The sequence below is a fragment of the Sceloporus occidentalis genome, unplaced genomic scaffold (assembly GCF_023333645.1).
Source record: "Sceloporus occidentalis isolate IW3139 unplaced genomic scaffold, rSceOcc1.0.p SCAF_1, whole genome shotgun sequence".
NCBI lineage: Eukaryota > Metazoa > Chordata > Lepidosauria > Squamata > Phrynosomatidae > Sceloporus > Sceloporus occidentalis.
This window is the reverse complement of record NW_028316981.1, coordinates 69889407-69910342: the sequence shown is the minus strand read 5'-3', so window position 1 is coordinate 69910342 and position 20936 is coordinate 69889407. Positions and strand designations below refer to the sequence as shown.

The 20936-nt window shown below is 38.4% G+C and overlaps 1 protein-coding gene across 1 annotated transcript; it reads right to left on the bottom strand.

The window, feature by feature from the left end:
* Positions 1-1492: 1492 nt before the first annotated feature.
* Positions 1493-20147, bottom strand: TNNC1 (troponin C1, slow skeletal and cardiac type). The gene is made up of 6 exons (XM_089499310.1): positions 20036-20147; positions 9901-9931; positions 7932-8078; positions 4418-4532; positions 2951-3087; positions 1493-1935 (listed from the first exon to the last, which is right to left on the bottom strand). Exons 1-6 carry the CDS (start codon positions 20057-20059, stop codon positions 1904-1906), a joined length of 486 nt encoding a protein of 161 aa, XP_089355436.1. The 5' UTR covers positions 20060-20147; the 3' UTR covers positions 1493-1903.
* Between the last annotated feature and the right edge of the window lie 789 nt (positions 20148-20936).

The window sequence follows — 20936 nt, the reverse complement described above, 5'->3', positions numbered from 1 at the left end:
AAGTGTTGGGAGAGAAGTTGATGGGTGGCAAACCTGAAATATATATGAATTGTGTATAAAAAGCATAATCATGTAATTCTAGAAATAAGAAAGTAGAAAAGATTCCATCCATGCTTTTATTCTGTGCATCATCACTTCTCCTTTGTTCCTCTCTTAGACATGGGAAAGAAGAGAATAACTGCATGAGTTTTTGAAAATCCCATTTTTCATCTACTCTACCCAAAGTGCTTTTGTTTCTTTTTCTCCCTCCCTTTAATCTCATATCTTTAACCTCTCCTTTTCTTTAGTTTACTGATTCCCATGGTGGATCTCATCAAACGTCCCAGAATTAAGAGCTTCAAAAGTCAGTTTACTGGGACAGATGAAGAGCCTCCGTGTGGTATCTAGTGTAGAATATAGGAAGACCGCATGGATGCAAAAAGAGAACACCCCTTCCAAACTAGCCTTTGCACTTTTCAATTTAATAAACTAAACTAATATAATTTAATCATGAACAAGAATAAACAAAGATCTCTATAATCATTTGTATTGATTAAAGAACTAGCTAGGAAATGTGAATTTAATTAATACAATACTTAATTGAAATTTTAATTTTTTTGAACTACATTTCAGATTGAATCAATCACTGGTGCATCTATACTGTAGAAATAATGCAGTTTGACACCTCTTTAAGTGCTGTAGTTCCATCCTATGGAATCCTGAGATTTGTAGTTTTATGAAGTTGATAGCCTTCTCTGCCAAAGGATGCTGGTGCCTCACAAAACTAACAATCCCAAGTTTCTCTAAAATGGAGCCATGGCAGTTAAACTGGTGTCAAATGTCATTATATCTACAGTGTAGATGCACCCCGTGTCAAAAATAACTTTGTTGCCTCTTTGTTAGAAAATTTCTAACTTAATTGATAACTTAAACTTAATTTAATTACTTTCTATCACTGAAGATTATGCACAGGAAAGTATGAGCTGAGTTACTCTGCATTGCCATGGGACCATAATTTCTGATCTATGTTCTTCCACAAGAATCCATTCAGTAGCCCCTGGGCCCCTTTCTGTGAGAAATGAAGCATAAAATGAAATGAAATGAAATGAAATGAAATAAATAAATAAATAAATAAATAATAGTGGTTTGTTGGTTTGTCTGTCTTTGCATCTAAGCTGTTCTTATTTAGTATAGACTTTTCAACTGTGTATTTTCTAAATCTGTGTTTATTGTTTTTGTTTGAAATAGATTTCTATACAGAGTATGAGGAACTCAGCATCCTGAAAATCCCAGCTAATGCTGCCAGATTACTTGGATGTATTTACTACTTCCATTAACTGTACTTAAACAGAGATGCCACAAAAACTGCCTCAGGAATGCAGTTTTGTACATCATAAGTCCCTCATAAGTAGGCTGTAGCATACGTCTAAACTTGAAATGAATTTATTTTTATAAGCATGAATGGTAGCTCTTAGGCAGTTGGCCTCTGCAAAATCAATGACAAGCACAATGGTTTTCCAAATAATTTTATTAGCATCTCAAAAACAAATATTTCTTATTGGTACACTCTCTATTTTTACATATCATTGACAATGGCTGGGGGTGAGATAGAGGAAGGGATATCATACTCCACAGATCAGAATTCTGGGTGAATTCTTAAATGTCTCAAACAGTCATAATTCTTACACATTAAGAAACACTTTATGAACAATGCCGCTAATATCAATAAAATGATTACAACAACCCAGCTCAATAAATAGCCATACGATGACCATTATGAGGCACTTAAGAGATGCATTGTTTTCCTGATGTACACCATGTTCAGTACAAGACTTCATATGTAGTAAGGGAAACAGAACTGATGAAAATGGCGCAACAACTGGAGTTGTTCACTTTTGAGACTGCTCTTCCAAAAGTCACAGGCTTACTCAACGCCTTTCATAAACTCCAGGAATTCTGCCAAAGAAAGAAAATCAAATATATTTACACAATGAAATAACATTGGAAGAAGAGATGATAATCCAGTTTTTGCCATTCCCTTCCCTATCCTGTCTTTGCTGCTCCTTCCACTACCGCTCCCTTCTCCTACTGTCCTCCTCCCTCATAAAGTGAAGTGTGCTGATGAAAAATATATGTATCACAATCCATGAACAAATTATGGGTTATAACATAAACCCACGTGCTAATCCCAAATACTATAGATCATTTGAATCAGTGGGATTTACAGAAGAGTTGTCTTTCATATCTGTAATTGATTTAGAGGGTCTACTCTTGTTAGGATTCATAATTAGATTTAGGCTTATTATGCCTTTACTCTGTACAATTTAATGCTTTTCCTAGGACAAGCTCAGCCTATCATCATTCCTAAAGTCAAATTCTCAAGAAAACTAAAACCCAATATAGAGTTAAGCAGACCTGGCCCCACTGACGTCATTAAACAAAAGCATGAATAGCAATTTCTTAGATTGTGTCTTTACTGATATGGTATGTAATAACCTAATCTAAAATTAGTTTCAACTAGAGCAGAACTAGCGAAAGCAATAGGACTTATATAAGATGTACTAATAAGTCCTATTCATTTCACTGAGTCTACTTTAGATGGGACTAGCATTGGGTTTAGCCAACTGTTTTTGTTCCTCTTTCTGGAAGGATCATCAGATGGTAATTGCATAAATGGAAAATTGCATCAACAGATTAAATATGAACCACTGGAAAGTGACACAGAAAGGTAGTAGCCATGCAAAACGATTGTGTTTTAATGGAGAATCCTGTGCATGCAGGTAGCACACCTGAAGACCTTATTTAACTGGAAGGAGTATTTTTAATCTTAAAGATTATGTGGCTTTTGAAGTTTTGTACTTTACAACTATATTAAATATGTAGTCTGCTTTTTTTACATAATACTATCTGAAATTTCCATCATTTTGCTGTGCTATTTATGTAGAACAAGCCATACACCATAGCCATTTACCATCATAGTCGATTTTGCCATCATTATTTTTGTCTCCATCCTTCATTAGTTCTTCAATGTCATCTTCGGTTATGGTTTCTCCTGTAGCCTTTAGCATGAGTTTTAATTCATCCAAGTCAATGTATCCATCTGCATTTCTGTGAAAGGATGGAAGAGCTCAAAAAAGGGAGAAATTGTGTTCACAGGAATTGCTTAGGGAATTCTGACCAAAGCTTGTGTTACAACAGGGTGGGCCTTTTGTAACCCTCCAGACATTTTGAAGAATGGCTCCAATAAATCCCCCTTATCATTAATTATGCTAGCTGGACCTTCTGGTACTTGAATCCAAATGCTCAGAAGGGCACATATATACAGTAATGTATCTATTCAAACATAACATTCCCTCTAGTACATCATGAAATTTAGCCAAAAGGCATAATTTCTCCTTAAATATGCTAATCTGCCTAACAGGTCTTGGACAGGGACCCAAGTCAGAAGAAGATAATTTCCCAAATGCATGTAAGGTTTATTAGTTCTACTATGACAGCTGAACAATATATTGTGTTTCAGACTGCAGTTCATATCATCCCTTGCCATTGGTTGTGGTGGCTAAGGATAATGAGAATTGCAATCCAGCAACATATTGTGGGTCACAAATTGTTCCCAGTAGCTGAGGAGTGGGCAAGATGAAGGCAGTAGGAATTCTGCCCCTGCAAATGAAATTTTTCCTTCTGCATTGTGGAAAATGAAATACGGACAGAAATTCACACACAGAACTTTTACATTTGCTGTGTTCTCATTCCCTTGATAAATTTGCCTGCCTCTTTTGTTTGGAAGATTAAACTGTATTTCTAAATGCTTAAGTGTTATGTTACTTCAATATTAGAAATTTGGGACTGATGGAAATTTCCTTCAGGGGCCAGAATGCTTATAATGGGGAATGCCGTCATTTAGCTTCCATCCTCCATGATTCATACCCTCCAACATTTCACTGATGAAAACTGAGACGTGTGGCCACATAACATTAGCATATGATCAAGATGGCAAACATTATTAATGAGGAAGAACACACAAGATGGGAGAGGAGGGTTGCCCCTGGCTTCCTCTGAGGCAGAGAGAGTGAAATTTGCCTAAAGTCACCCAGTGAGTTTCCATGGTCGAGCAGGACTTTGAGCCCTGGCCTCTGGAACCCTAGTCCAATACTCAGTCCACTACACCATGTTGGCTCTCATCACTTCTCTACCTGGATGTAATTATATGCCATATGTGAAGAAGTCATTTCTAACCTTTTCTTGGTTTTTTAATACACTGCCAAGAGATTGTCATGGCATGTTTGCTCAATGTGATAACACCCCAAGGTTGTTAGACTGCAAATCCATCAGCCCTAGCCAACATAGCTAATGGGGAGGGATCGTGAAATTTGCAGTTAAACAACCTCTGGATGGCTTTAGTCCTATCCCATTCCTGTGGCAAATGCAAGTCACTTACTTATCAAACATTCTGAAGAGATCTGAAAGTTCTTCTTCGGATTTTCCTTTACTGTCATCTTTCATACACCGGACCATCATAACTAAGAACTCATCAAAATCTACAGTGCCACTGCCTATGTGGGGGAGGAAGGAAAACAACCAAGGTAAATTATCTGTCAACTTGAATATTTTCCCAGAAATATTGCTTTTAGACTTTAAAATGAAAACCACTTGAAACATTGCAAGATGCTGAAGTAGCTGGTATGAGGTTAGAATTTGCCTCATAATTTATATTATTTATTAAAATTTCTCTATTCTGTGCTGTATCCAAAGGACAATTACAACTAGACCTTGGTATCCATGGAGGATCCATTTTGCCCCCCCCCCCGCAGATACCAAAAAACATGGGACCTCAAGTCTCATTGTCCCTAATGGTGGGATGACGTGTGTGCGTTCCTACTAGCATAGCCACATGCAAGCACCGCCATTGGGGACAATGAGGCTTGACACCCGTAGATGCCTAAATCCACAGATGGCAAGTCTGCAGATAATAAGGCCCCACTGTATATAGATTGTTATCCCTATCTAAAGCCATATGAAAACATTTTGGGATCTAAAGCAGAGTAGCAAATGGCACCTCTCACTCGGCTGGATGGATAAATGTTGTTTTTAACTACCTTCCTGCTGATCTTGACTCATGGCAACCCTGTGGATGAGACAACTCCAAGTCCCCCTATCCTCTACTGTTCTGCTTAGGTCCTGTAAATTCATACCCATGATCTCCCTAATAGAGTTTATCCATCTAGTGTGCAGCCTTTCTCTCTTTCTACTTCCCTCCATCTTTCCTAGCATTATTGTCTTTTCTAATGAGTTATTGTTGGAAGATTTTTGCATTCTCTTTCCTCCTCCTTAAATAGATAGAGATTTCCTGCATGCAAACTCTCCTCTTTAATAATAAAATAAATAATAAAACTTTTATTTGTATCCCGCTTTTCTGTAACTGGACAATCAAAGCAGCTCACAACATATTAAAATCCACATTTACAACATTGTGTCCCAAATTCCCCCCCTTAAAACAGGATTAAACATGTTACAATTAAAATACCTATTAAAACAGAATTTAAAAAAGAAAAGAAAATATATACAGTATGACGAGGACAGAGTGGTGGGCTAATACACGGGCTAATACGTTCAAACTAACCATGTGGTTTAGGACACTTTCCCTTTGGGACTAACAGACATTCTCTCAAAATATTTTCAGCTGAGCTGTTGTGTTTCCATCTTCCTGCTCTCTCAACTTTCTTTGGAAAGATGGTGAGATAAATATTTCTTTTACCTGAACTATTCACTAGCTAGATTATGGTATAACTTCTATGTAAATATAGATTAAAGCCATTAGCAAACTTTTGTTTTAAACTACAAACTACGTGTTTATTGTGTTTTGGAGTCAGTCTCAGTTCTTAGGAAAGCATAGTTGGACATTTCTGCTACTCTGCTCATTTAAAGTTAGCCCCTAACAGGCTTGGCTTTGACATTCTTGATATTCAATTTTTGTTTTCTTAGCAAAGGCTGAAGCCTTAGGAAACCTAAACTCTCTGCAGTGACCCAGCATTCCTTTTCAGCAGCTGCTCCTAGACTCTGGAACAACTTGCCAGACGAGATCTGTCAGATTACCACCTTGGAAACCTTTAAGAAGGCTATTAAGACGGATCTCTTCTGGCAGGCCTTTCCAGACTAGAACATCCTTGCTGACCCACCTCCTCCCTCCTTTTTGTCCTATTATCCCCCATCTTTATCTTTATTCTATCCAGACCCCGCTTGAAACTCTTATTTCATTTTAATCATTATTGTATATTAATGTTTTTAATTTCTTTTCTTGGTTTAATCTCCTTTTAGCATTTAATTATGTTTTTATGACTGGGGGGAGGGATGGGGATCTTGGAAATCTTAATGTATTATCTTTTAACTGTATTTTGCTTTACTGTTGTAATCCGCTTGGATTCCTAGAGATTAAGCGGAATTATTACTATTATTATTATTATTATTATTATTATTATTAAAAAAATCACCCCACAGGCATGCCATCTCATGAAGTAGCCAATCAGTTTAATCATCTTGACCTCAAGAGGTATTTATTGCCTGATTTGCTGAAGAACCCATTTCACTGTCTTTTTTGGCTGCCCATGGTATTCTCGGCACTCTTCTCCAGCACCATATCTCAGATGCATTGATTTTCTTCCTATTCACTTTCTTCACTGTCCAGCTCTTGCATCCTTACATGATAATTAGAAATTCAATAGTGTAGATTATTCTAACATTAGTGCTCAGTAGTGTACCTTTATTCTCTAGGATCGTTTCTAGCTCTTTCACGGCTGTCCTTCCCACTCCTAGCCTTCTTATGATTTCCTGACTGCAGTCTCCATTCTGAACAATATTTGATCCAAGGTATGGGAACTCTTACTATTTTTATTTCCTCGTTGTCTGTGTTGAATGTATCTAGGTCCTCTGTGGTCATTATTTTTGTTTTCTTTATATTCAGCATTAAACCTGCCTTTGCACTTTTTTCTCTGACCTTCTTTAATAATTGTTCCAAGTTTGTGATGTTTACTACTGGTAGTATGGTGTCATCCGCATATCTTAGAGTGTTGATATTCCTTCCTCCTATCTTTATTCCTCCTTTTTCCGAGTCTAAGCCTGCTCTTCATATGATATTTTCTGCATACCAGTTGAACAAATAAGATGATAGAATACAGCCTTGCCTGACTCCTTTGCCAATTGGGAGCCATTCTTTTCTGTTCTAATTGTAGCTTCTTGTCCTAAGTACAGATTTCTCATCAGGACTATATGTAGTGGCATTCCCATGTCCTTAAGAAGCATTCATAGTTTTTCATGATCTATGCAGTCAAATAGAGTATAAAGCACATGCTAATTTTTTTCTGGAATACATGTGTATGCTCTGTTAACCATCATAAGTTTGCAGTGTGCAGAGAACTCAGAGCTTTTGTATTATTTTGGCACAAGAATCAGAAAATCCCACAAACAGCTCTTTCCATCTTTGGCAACAAAATAACAAATGAAATAACTAACATTTTGCTATCTTTTGTAGTGCACCAGATCTGCTTTAAGTCTGAGCCAACAATCTCAAAATCCTCATTCTATGCTGTGATAGGACCTGTGCTGCATCTGGCATTGAGAAGCTCATACAAAGGGTGGATAAAAAGCTCCTAACCAAGGCCTTCCTGTTCAGGCAGATAATTTCATTCACCCCTTGAATGTACATATTCAAGGAAACAAGAAGTAGAAATGTGTGTAAGGAGATCTAGTTCAACCCTGTTCAGGCCCCCTAACCAAGGCCTTCCTGTCCAGGCAGATAGTATTTTGTTCACTGCTTGAATTGAGGCATTCAAGGTACCAAGAAGTAGAAATGTGTGTAAGGAGATCATGTTCAATTCCCCTTCTCCATTCCTCCTCTATACTCCATTCACACATACAAAATGTATCCCCATTCTTCCCAAATTGTTGATAATCCTCACCATCTTCATCTACTTCATCAATCATTTCCTGTAGCTCCTCAGGAGTAGGATTCTGCCCCAGCATTCTCATCACCTTCCCCAGCTCTTTTGTGCTGATACATCCATCCTCTGCACCCAGGACAAAGATGTCAAAAGCAGCCTTGAATTCTGAAGAGAGTGGGGGAAAGCAAACCAGTGATTTATGGTGTTAAATTTAACAGTGAAAAAGCTTGACAGTTAATCTATTGTGACCTAAAGATTCCAAGCACAATTGACCAAAAAGATCCAGCACCTTTCTATTTTTTTTTCCCTTCAGATGATGTCAAATTGATTGTCTGTCAACTATAACTGGGACCAGCCAAGCACAGAAGACTAAATGAATATGTTTCTCAGAATGGCTTTAAACAAAACATTGGATATCATCATTTGATGACTGGTTAAGACAATTTGGGGCAGCGGAAACTAATAGCCAAATATTTTCTAGAGCTGTTTGCACAACAGTTCTCATAATCTTCCATCTGGCATGGGATTACAGTAGGATTCTGGAACTTGTTTTCTAAAAGTGCTCAGATTTTCCAAGATTTACAATTTCTGTGCTTCTATAACGTTTCAGTACTGCAAACCTGGAATGGGGATTGAATATATACAGGACTTGCTTTATACCTGAATCAAAGAGTTGGAGGTGAAACTCCTGGTAGTTCAAGAGCCCAGGACAAACATCCTTGAGAAATGGCCACCCAATCTCTGTTCAAAAACTTCAAAGGAGAATGCACCAGCTTCCAAAGTGATCCATTGCACTGGTAAACAACTTTTCCCAACCCAGTGTCCTTACCAATACAGGTAGGAACTTGTAACAATGTTAGTTTTGTAGTTGAATATAACTAAAGAGAAACTGAAACATTTTCTCAGACTTTGAATACAGTCCATACCCTAGCAACAGCAATAGTGACATGTTTGATTATTGTGATGGTTCTGGATGTTTGCGCTTATGCCACTGATAAATACAGTAGATCATTAGCTATCAAGATTTGTCCCTTCTCCCCTGCCTAGATGCTATATCCCTGGGTATGGAGGGGAGACAGGGTGCATCTACACTGTAAAAAGAATGCAGTTTGACACCATTTTAACTTCCACAGCTCTATCCTACAGGATGCTGGAATTTGTTGTTTTCTGAGACACAACCACTCTTGGACAGAGAAGGCAAAAGACCTCATAAAACTACATTATTATATTATTATTAAGCTTTATTTATATAGCACTGTAAATTTACACAGCACTGTACATAAAACTACAGAGCCCAAGATTCCATATGTTGGAACTACAGCACCTAAAGGGGCGTCAAACTGCTTTATTTCTACAGTGAAGATACATTCTAAAGGCTCAAAATTATCTATGAAAAAACCATGATGTTGGCCTTAAGCAGTGTGCAACATAATCAAACAGCCTGACAAAGATTCCAACCTTAAATATTTTCCTTTAAAGGACTGACAAGTCAGTATTCATTGAAGACCTGTTGAACACCCCAGCATGCTGAGAAACACAGTACGTTACAGCACAAACATATCATTTTCCGTTGTGACCCCCCCACACACACACATTGCGCAACTTGTTCCATAGAAACATCCATTTGATTATCTCTCTCTTAACCTGCAGGGGAGTTGCCCAGGCCTTTTTATTTCACCAGCATTTTAATCATAGGTTAAATTTTTGCTCCTTCTTTTTATGCTGAATTGCTGGGTATGAAACTGAATTTAACAATTTCAACAGTTTCACTGTGTTTTATACACACATTACCAGTCTTGAACTTATTTTATAAAGAAAAGCATGGGATATATTTTTACTGGCATAAAAATTATTCTAATTATATATTGATTCAGAACTTTTCCAATGGCTCTCCTTTCACAACATAACATTTTCATTACAAGTTAAAATGACAGTTTGTCAAACTGTCCCTTTGTGAAATAAGCGAGCTGGTATGACATTTACGCACCATTTTTCTGTTCTTCAGTCAACTGCTCAACCTGTTATTAAAATAAAAATCCAGTTTAGTATTGATTCATCACACAGTATGCATATTATAGGCTAACATCATATTATTCAGTCCCACAGTGATATTTTGTCATTATCTCTTATAATGATAAAAAAAGCTGCTTCATACCATTTATTGGCTGTGCGCTGGTCATAAATTACATACATTAAAAATAATTGGTAGAGTTTGTAATTTTGGGTGTTCCAGAGTGGTGAAATTTAATGACATCTCTCTATTAATAAGAACTGTGAATTCTTTATAAAGGCAACTCATACAGATATCAACAAGTGCCAAGTGGATGCACCCTGATATTTTTAGATCTTAGGCCCTCCTTGTCCTATGTTTTAAAGGCTGGAAATAAGGCTACAGTTGAACTTAAAATGACTATAAGAAATTTTGTAAAAAATTATGATGCATGCATTGAAGAATGGCCAAACAAATGAACAAAGACACTTTTACTCGTTTGTGAATCTTGCCAGTTTATGGAGAAATCATGGTAGAGAATCCTCATTTCATTATTTGTAGCAGGGTAGGGAAAGTTTGGTCACCTGATCTTTTGGACTTTAGTCCTTAGAAGCCCTAGCCAACTGGAAAGGGTTAGAAGTGTTTTCATCTGAAGGACCAAAGTTCCTGATTTAGAATTCTCCTTAACATATTATTTTTAAAAAATTGATGATGCAGCTATAAAAACAGAGGCCTCTCAAATAACTGGAGATGATGCTTTAGACTTCATCTCCCTTTTCTTCTGCCAATGATTTGAACTGAAGCAGTTTTGTGTTGGTAACAATATAACCTAATTTCTGATTTTTTTTCAAATGCTGTTTATTTATCTATTTTGCACAAATTACATGACAATCTCAAAAATCTATTGGTTTCTAACCACAGATTATATTTGAAAACTGTGTACGCTTGTATAAAAATATGAATTCAATTTCTCACCCATCCCCTAGTCCTGCATAGCACCCTGCTCCTCATTGGTAACCAGGCAGGGTGACCTGATGTCATACTTGCAAAGGAGGATAAGGCCCCACAAAATGTAAGGCATTCAACAAAAAATTAAATAAGGGCAATAAAAAATTAAAGCAGAAAACACTAATATAAATGTAAATTCATGCTTCTTAGTCATACAGTACTCATAATGGAGGACATTTTCAAATTCCTCCTGGACAGAAGGTTGAAATGTAGGGAAAGGAGGGCATCTGGTCACCCCATAATGTATTTGGATGAGACATAAGGCCTTCTCCTCTTTAGGATCCACACCTGACTTGCTGAGGGGAGCCATGACAATACAGTTCTTGACTTCTAGTAAAGTCACATTTCTTTATGAACAATCTATCTATATCTCTATAGTTGGCATACCCCATCGAAGGAATCTTCTTTGGAGGATGATCTGGGGCCCCAATGTCAAACATCACAGAAAACCAGCCTGTGTCAAGGAGGCTCTGCAGCACATCAGGGGCACCCTGGGTCCCGAAGGAGATGGCAGTTGAACTTTTCCCTCAAGATACATATCGCCCCTGCTCTCAGTTAGAGGCAGAAGTAGCTCTCCAGTCCCAACAGAGGCAGGTACCTCAAATTGCAAAGGCTTGGTCAGCTGCTAGTTACAAAACTACCTACATGACACCTCATAAATAAAGGAGCTCCCAGAACCAAAAGCCATGGAACTCCCGGAACTACTTTTGCCTATATTGATTTTGGCATTGTCCCATCTCAGAAGAACACAACCATAAAATTCAGTTGACATTTTTTACATCCTTTGTCTCGGTATCTTCAATATTCAGTGCCCTATCACACTATACTGTTATAGCGCTATATTCCACTTTGACTGCCATGGCAACATCCTATGGAATCCTGGGATTTACAGTTTGGAAGAGGCACTTAGACTTCTCAACCAGAGAGCCCTTGGGTCTCACTAAACTCCAATACCCAGAATTCCACAGGATGTTGCTATGGCAGTTAAAGTGGAATATAGCATTGTAACAATGCAGTGTGATAGGGCATTCACCCTTCTACTCTTCACCTTCCTCTTTTGAAATCTCTTTCTTTCTTTCTTTCTTTCTTTTTTTCTTTTATGATACTATGATACTGTGTGGTGTGGCATGGGAAGAGGTCAGTGGAGAAGTGCCACCATGAGTTACCACACTGAGTGATGCCAACCCTAGTGAGGCCATTGCATCCAATGAAATTTATTAACTGTAGAGGTAAAGAGAGGTAAAATACAGTACTTCTGCATGCAACAGAGTTATTGATGAGATTTGATGCCACAAGATATGGAGATTTCAAAACAGGATTAGATAAATTCATAGGAAATGTAAATCTGTCACCAGCTTGTAATAATTAAGGCAAATGATGGCATTTCTTCCCATTGCACAAACAGAAACTGTCCAGGCAAGATATTGAATCAGGGCAACGGGACAATATGTACCATTACACCAGAGGGCAGCATGCTAGAATAGAAAAATACAGGGCAGGGCACTAACACAATCACCACTGTCCCCTAACAGAGGACAATGGTTGGAGAACTCAGGCAGAATACCCAGCGGACTGCCATGCTTTCTTCACACACACCACCCAGCACTCTTCCCAATGGAAAAGGCTAGTTCTGTAGGGGCTATTAGTCATGACAGATAATGCAAAACTTCAAGACTGAAAGGCAATACAGCGTGCCCTTGCTATCGGTTCCAGATCCCCATGCAGATAGCAAAAAATGCAGGACTAACTCCTGCTCTTTTCTTTTCTTTTTATTGATTATTGATTGGTAAAGGACTCTAAATTGGAAAATATCTATGGAAAGATTATCTTTTACATGATAACAGCTGCAAGAATGGTGACAGCATAATGATGGAAAAGTAAAGACAATCTGTTGATAAAAGATTGGTATCTGAAACTATTTGATATGATGGAATCTGATAGGCTCACAATTGCGGGATGGAGAAGAAGTAAGGTGGGAGGATATATGGGCATCCATCATAGAATATCTTAAAGTACAAATAAAGAAAGCACCAAAATAGAAACTAAAAAGGAAAGAGGATGAGCTGAGGAATGAGAAACCAATAATTAGCAGAGTGCTCAATTATATGTCGAAACAAGTGATAGGTGATAATGAGGTAATGGTTGATGTTATATAAAGGAAATGTAACATAGGGATATATGGAGTGTTCAAAATAAAATGGAACCGATAGTATACAGGAAATGACTGTAACATTTGGAGATATAAATCGACATGCAGTATATTCATTAGAGAATAGAAGTATAAGACTTATGGATACAATTGTATTAATATGGATAACGGTGAAAGGACTTGATTAAATGAATGTAACAATGTAAAGAAGGATAGTAAGGGAAAGTACAAAAAATAAGCTATCTTCAATTCAAAGGATGGGAAGTGATTTTAAATGTATTAGTGTTAGGTTGTAGAAGTAGAAAGTTTGTTTTTTGTTTATTTTTTATTTTTTTTCCTGTTGTTCTTTTTGGTTTGTTTTGTTATTGCTTAGTTTTGGTTTAATGTCTTTGTTTTCTGTAAAATGTATGGATATATGTTTTTAATCAATAAAAAAAAACTCCCGCTCTTTTCAATGGGTGCATGCTTCTGCTTGTGCTGCCATGTGTACATGTGCCCATTGAAAAAGCTGGGGCTTACCATCCACGGAAGCTCAAACAGTGGATGGCAAGTCTGTGATTGGCACAGGAGTACTGTACTCCAACACACCGGGAAGTAATGGGTGAGTGTTGCTGCCTTCATATTCTGTTTGGGGACTTTCCAGAGGCCTCTAGCTGGCTGCTGGGAGAGAAAATGGTGCCAGGTAAGATGGGCCTTTCTCTGGCCCAGCAATGTTTTCCTTATTTTCTTGTATATTCCTACATTCTGGTTCTATTAATATAGTTGGCCCTTGGTGTCTGCGTGGGATCTGTTCTGGATCCCCCTGCGGATACCAAAATCTGCAGATGCTCAAGTGCCATTGTCTTCAATGGTGGCGCGGCCCACCTCACCACTCTCACCATGGTGGGTGGCAGGGGGCTGCCTCCTCCTCCTCCTCCTCCTGCCACCGTCACCCCCTTCTCCCTCCCTCCTTCCTCCTCCTCCTTTTCCTTCCTCCTCCTCCTCCTCTTCCCTGCCACTGCTGCCCCTTCCTCCTTCTCTTCTTCTTCATCTTCTCAACACCACCACCACCTATGCCTCTTCCTCCTCCTGTTCCTCTTCCTTCTCCTCCTCTGCCCCCCCCATGTGGGTTTTCTGTCTGTGGATGCTGAAATCCACGGATGGCAAGTCCATAGATACGGTGGGGCTACTGTAACCTATTGTCTCCTGGTTACATTTCTCCCTTGTCCTATTTCCTTTTCTAGCACTTTACCTCTGCTGTACTCTGTGCTCAAAATAGCCATCTTTTTTCTCTACTTAGTATAATATTTCTATTTATTTCTTTGAGGAGGGATTATCACACACGGAATCTGTACTAGGAAAGCCACAGGTTGTAACCATGAGTCATGGATCTTATCACATTGCCCCGTGACCAGGCAATAGGCAGCCCATGTCCAACCCAGGCTTCTCCAGCAGCTTTTCAAGAACAGGAAAATCCCATTCATGAAAAGCTGCCGGAGAAATCCAGGTTGGCTATGGGCTGCCTACTACCTGGGCAATAGGCAATGCAATAAGATCCATTGCTCACGGTTACAACCCGCATCTATTCCAGCACAGATTTTGTGTGCGACAATCTCCAACGTCTTTCATCATCGCCTATTTCTGAAACAACCCAACTTTAGCTTTTACATTGATACACTGCCACCTGACTCTTCAGTATCATCCAACATTTCATAGATGAAAAAGGGACATATGGCTGAGCCACATCAGAGTGTGGTCAAAAGGGTGTGGACAGGAAATAAGAAGGCAAAAGAGGAAAAACATATAAAACAACTATTTTAAGCAGAGAAATCCTGGAATTTATGTATTGTGTTTAACAAGGGGAAGACTCACCCCCTCTTTTCTTCCTACTGATGAGTTAATTGAGGGGAAATTACTTTTGCACTTCAGAATCAGTTTGCAGCAGGTGAAGTAAGATCAGGACAAAGTGGGAAAGTGGGAGATAGTTACTGGGACATTTTTAAAGCAGCTGAGAAAACTGGACTTTCTCAGAGGATTAACTGGGCCTGTCCCTGTCAAACTGGACAATTGGAAGGTATGCTCTTCATCTGAACAAATGTTGATCTGAATTGTCCAGTGTCTGGAAAATGACCATACAACTCTGTACTGTATTTTGTACAACCCCTTCCATGTGGCTGATTCGAAATACTAGAAATACTGTATCTAGCATTAGCAGTTTTCCTGCTACTGGAAAGAAACAGTTTTATGACCCCATTGTTCCTTATTTCTGATCAGCAGAAACATTGGTGTGTGTTCTCTTCTGATCATCCTTCAGAATAGCTCACACTTGCAGATAACTAGTGTGAAATCTTTTGCCCCTCTCAAGTTGTTTGTGGAGCCAGAAAAGCATTATGGAGGTAATCATGCTAGAATGCTAGAAATCCATTTCAAGAGAACTGGAAGGCTTCAGAAAATAATGACAGAAGGGGGGGGGGGGCTGACTATATTGGAAACAGATAACAATAGCATCAAAACCTCTGTGCAAAATTTTGTAGTGAAATCTGAATCCATTTATCTAAGCCGCTGTGATGGAAGTGGAGCAGCTGTGATATGCTCTTTCACTGTAATAGCAAAAAACCAAAAACAAAACAGCAATAATCTGGGATAGCTGGAGACTCTGAAGGCAGCGAACAAATGCCTCTTGTCACTTCTGCATGTGTCCCACATAACTTGACTATTTTGGCATCCCGGCTATTTTTATGTACCAGTGAGTGACTAGAGTGCTGGGAAGAAAGATAGCACACCTGATTGTTCCTGAAACTGTGAGTGACATGGTATTTATCCCTGGAGACTTTTATCTAGATACACATCCCTGGCAATGTTCTCTCTCTGTACTGTTCACTAGCATCTGGAAACTGTTCTAAACTTAGCTCTGTGTAAAAGATGTGAGTGGGCAAGGTGAGAAATTCGCTGCAGAAATGCTTGGATATGTCATTCAGTACACATTTCAATGTGTAATCAACTTTGCAATAAAAAGGAATGCATAACATAACGTTCCTCCTTCTTCTCCGGCCAAGCTCTCTGATTACTGTCTTTTAATTTAGAGTTTTTGACAAGTCTATTATCCTGGTTTGAAATCCTCCTTCAGCCATCAGCCTCATTGTGTGATCTTCACCAAGCCACATCAGTCAGCTTGGCCTAGCTGACAAGACTGTTGTGAAAGTCAAATGAAGGAAATAATCTCAGCTCTTTGGGGAAAGAGTGGAATACAAATATTGTAAAATAATTTAAAATGTATTAGGCTTCACTCAAGGCCAAGGCAAACCATGCAGTGATGAGAAACTGTGAGTGGGTCAGGGGCCACGTTTCCTCTGACATCCACCCCATACCTTCTTTTTCAGACTGAACATGAGCCAAATAAGCATGCTTGCTTTACACAACTTCCATGAGATACTGCCAGAAAAGGAAGTATTGAAGCGGAGGCCCTTGAGGAGCTGCTTGTGTGGGAGATTGTTGTGTGCTTTTGCAAATTTGGGGGTTTGGTGTAGTTTTCAACCAAAATTCACATAAAAAATTATATAAATGATTTAAAATTGTAGGGGTCTGGAACAGGCCTTTGGGGCCACAAAAGTGAAATCTGGGGCTACATAGGAGCCATCTCTTCAGGACATTGTGTACCAAGAGACGCCCAAAACAGACAATGCAAGAATTTTACTTCCGCTATTACTGGAAAGAATTAAATTCACTTCATGGCTTTAATTCTCATCCTGTAATACTGGAATAATGCCCAAAATACATTACAGGCACCAGATCCCATCTGATATTGGAAGCTAAGCTGGGTTGGCTCTGGTTAGTACTCGAGTGGGAGATCACCAACAAATACTGGGTTCTGTAGCCTATATTTCAGAGAAAGGAACTGGCAAAATCACTTCTGAGTATTCCTTGCCAAAGAAAACTCTAGGAAGTTAATGGGATTGCCACAAGTGGACAGCCAACATGAAAATGCACATAAGTGTACACACACACACACACACACACACACAAATATTGGATGGACAGATAGGGGCTATAAATGCATTTTACAGTATTAAATACTGTAATTGTTTTTTAAAACATAATTTCCCTCAAAGTAATTATGAGCTCATCCTTAGTAATGTTACACTGCCTTGAGTCCCTATATTGGGACATAGACATGATACAAGAAAATATAGTAGTAATAATAATAATAATAATAATAATAATAATGCCCTTGAAAATAGACACTGCAATACCATGGCCACCATTTTAGGATTAAAGATATTGCATTACATATGCAGACTACAAGGAGTTTTTACTTATTTATTTGACTTCTTCCAAAATTGAGACTCAATGGAGCTCCAAATAAGTTATAATGAAACACATAACACTGTAATAAAAATACAAAAGTTGTGATATTAAATAAACAGATGGTGCTAAAATACAATTTCATAGAATCATAGAATTGTAGAGTTGGAAGAGACCGCAAGGGCCATCTAGTCCAACCCACTGCCATGCAGGAAATTTAAATCAAAGGATCCCCGACAGATGGCCATCCAGCCTCTGCTTAAAGATCTCCAAAGAAGGAGACTCCACTACACTCCGGGGGAGTTTGTTCCACTGTCGAACAGCTCTTACTGTCAGGGGGTTCCTCCTAATATTGAGGTGGAATCTCTTTTCCTGCAGTTTGTATCCATTGTTCTGGGTTCTATTCTCTGGAACAGCAGAAAACAAGCTTGCTCCCTCCTCAATATGACATCCCTTCAAGTATTTAAACAGGGCTATCATATCACCTCTTAACTTTCTCTTCAGACTAAACATCCCTAGCTCCCTAAGACGTTCCTCATAGGGCATGGTTTCAAGAGTCTTCGCCATTTTAGTCACCCTCCTTTGGAACTACTCTAGTTGGAAATACAATCGAATTTATGCCTTTGTATAAGATTTACTTACAAATCTTTATTTTTTTTAAGGAACCACATGACAGCATGAACTGCTTGGAATTAATTCTCACTGGGATGACAGGAAGCAAAAGTGACGCTCTATATGTTACTAGACAAAAATGGTCAGAACACAAAAATAGGCCTTAATAGCTGGGGTTTATGGGTGTTGTTGGGGACACTAGGTTCCCAATATCATACAACATGGTGCTAAGACCTATTACAGTGGGCCCTCCTTATACATGGACTTGCCATCTGTGGATTTGAACATAAGTTTGTTTTTTTTTAAAAAAAAATCAATAAAGAAGTACAAGGCCAATCGGGTAAATGCTCTTTCTCTAGCATGCAATGACTTGCCCCAAATCCACCTGAATAATTAAGTATTTTGCTTGCGGAAAGGAGGATCAACAGAGAGCTGATTAGGCTAGCCTCCTTTAGAAAGGAGCTCCACAGACTAGGATTGACCACAAAAGTGCCCCTCTTTCATATCCTTAACAGCTGTGTCTTTGAAACACAGGAAGAACCAAAGGAAACATCTTTTCCAAAGTACTCAAAGGCAAGCTAGTGTGGTCCTTTAGGTAGCCCAGAACAAAGTCACATTTTTATTTGCAAGTCAGTAAACAACATCCTTTTATGAATTGGGCCCACTGCATGCAAGTAAGGGGTGCAGCAGATTTATAATATTATTCCATTATCTACCCCTCCCATTGTGAGATTTAGAAGAAAGAGAAGAAGAATCCTCTTCTCAGGGTATGCAAATGAAAGCAAAAAGAATCAAACCACTAAGTTTTAAAGTATTGTCTTCAATATTCCTTTATTTTTTAAAAAAAATATTCTGTAATTGAAACCACTGTGTGTCCACAGCCCAAATATTACTTTTCTTTGGTGGATTATTTACAACACATATATGTGTGTATATGTGCTTTCAAGTCACCTGTAGACTTATAGTGACCCCATGAATTTCTTAGGCAAGAAATACACAGAGCTGATTTTGCCATTCATTGGTTGTCTCCCATCAAAGTGTTAATGAGGGCTGACCCTGCTTAGCTTCCAAGATCAGATGGGATCTTGTATCTTCAGGCTCATTTACCTGATGTTTAAACCTACTTCTGGGACCCAAGACCTCACACTCATATACAGGAATCATCCTTCTCCCGTCTGTCTTACTAAGATTTCTCAACCACAGAAGAACATCAAATTGAAAACCTTTATTATTCTTCCTTCAAAAAAATTTATTAGAGGTTCTATTACTACCATATATTTATCCAATGACTCCTTTTACCTACTTTCTAAACTTAACTCAGTTTAGTCTAGATCTGCTGAAGTTTGGCAACTGAAATGGAAGGTCCTTTCCTTTTCAGTATAAATGTACTGAACGTGTAACTTTACAACATACTGAATTTTTTATTTTATAATTGATTTTTAAAACAAAATAATAGCGATTGAAAAGCCATGGGTACACAACAATGGTACTGTCTCTTGGATAACTGTTAATTAAATTTAGGAAAAGGTTAAATTACAGATAGATTCCAGAAGACATTTTTCATCTTCTCAGGAGACCTTTGAAAAACTGTGCATTGCCAATATTTAATGAAGGAATAGCTGTATTGGCTACAATAATACAAATGCAATATACATTTTAAATTATATTTTAAGCGCTAAATCCTATACAGAATAAAGCAGGCTTAAGCCCATCACAACAATAAGATTAAACACATCTGTCACTGTACAGGACTGAGCAATAGTACAAACCTGAACTTTCAGGAAAAACACACAAGAGAGTAGGACTTCATTAAAATAATAATAATAATAATAATAATAATAATGTGACACTTTTATACAAAAAATTGCTTCAAAGAGGGGCCTATGCTTTATAAAAAATCTCTGCAGCAAACTAAAAAAAATGTCAAAATTTGTTATTACATTTAACAAGCATAAAAATGTTATCACTACACAGCATTTCTGACATCAGTCTGAATATTAACACTCACTGCCCCTTGTTAATAGAGTTAGAAACAAGTCCCAGCCCCAGATTTATAGTATTATGCATGAAAATGGTACTTACTGCTGCTTTATAAATATCATCCATGTTTAATTATTGCTGGTCAGGGAGACTCTGAAGCTGGGCTTAGATGACAAACTGTACAGACAAATCCCCAACCTCTGCCAGCTTTTTCTCCCTGGAATCTCTGCTTATATAGCAGGCTGTCAGCCCTAAATGTGTCCATCAGGAGGGCTGATCACCTCTCAGCACAGCTTACAGACACCCACAAAAGGCCATGCTATCCATTCCAAGCATGACTCTTCACCCTGTCTTAAGGGGAGGTATGCAAAGTTTGTTACGGCTGACATTTCTAAAGCCAGATCCTGATTCCACTGATAGCTTTGTTTTGTATTTACTTCAGTGGACACAGAACTGAAGGAGAACCTGATCCTTACTATATTTATGCTTATTTCAGGAATCAGATGGCACATGGGTAAAATGTTGGATCTTATGGTCCACATCTGCTGTCTGTGGGCTTGGGTTCTGCTTTTCCCATCATCCATTCACATGACCGAGGGGAATGATAGCAAACCCAGTGCATGTGGTGTAGTATGCACAGCTGATTTTTGACCAGCAGAAATGTCAAAATGTCCTGCTGTAGAACCATCCATTTTAAAGGAACACTTCCCAAGATTTCCCATGATTACAAGGACAGGAACCTGGGCCTACCCTTGGACACATGCACAAGGTGACCAAATGTCATAATTATGAAGGACTATAAGGCACCGCAAAATTTAGGACAGTCAAGAAAAATGTACATGACCAAATAAAAGCTAAAAACACTCATATAAATGTAAATTCACGTGTCATGCTCAAGATGGAGGACATTTTGAAATTCCTCCTGGACAAAAGGTCATGGAAAAGTAAGACATCTGGTCACCTTGTCCATGCACACTGGGGGTAAATGATGGAACACTCTTGT

Excerpts from the sequence above, each read along its gene's own strand:
- TNNC1 (XM_089499310.1), bottom strand. The coding sequence starts at position 20,059 with ATGGATGATATTTATAAAGCAGCA. Across the intron at positions 8,079-9,900 it reads GACTGAAGAACAGAAAAATG|AATTCAAGGCTGCTTTTGAC; the intron begins GTGCGTAAATGT and ends CACTCTCTTCAG. Across the intron at positions 4,533-7,931 it reads TGATGAAGTAGATGAAGATG|GCAGTGGCACTGTAGATTTT; the intron begins GTGAGGATTATC and ends TCCCCCACATAG.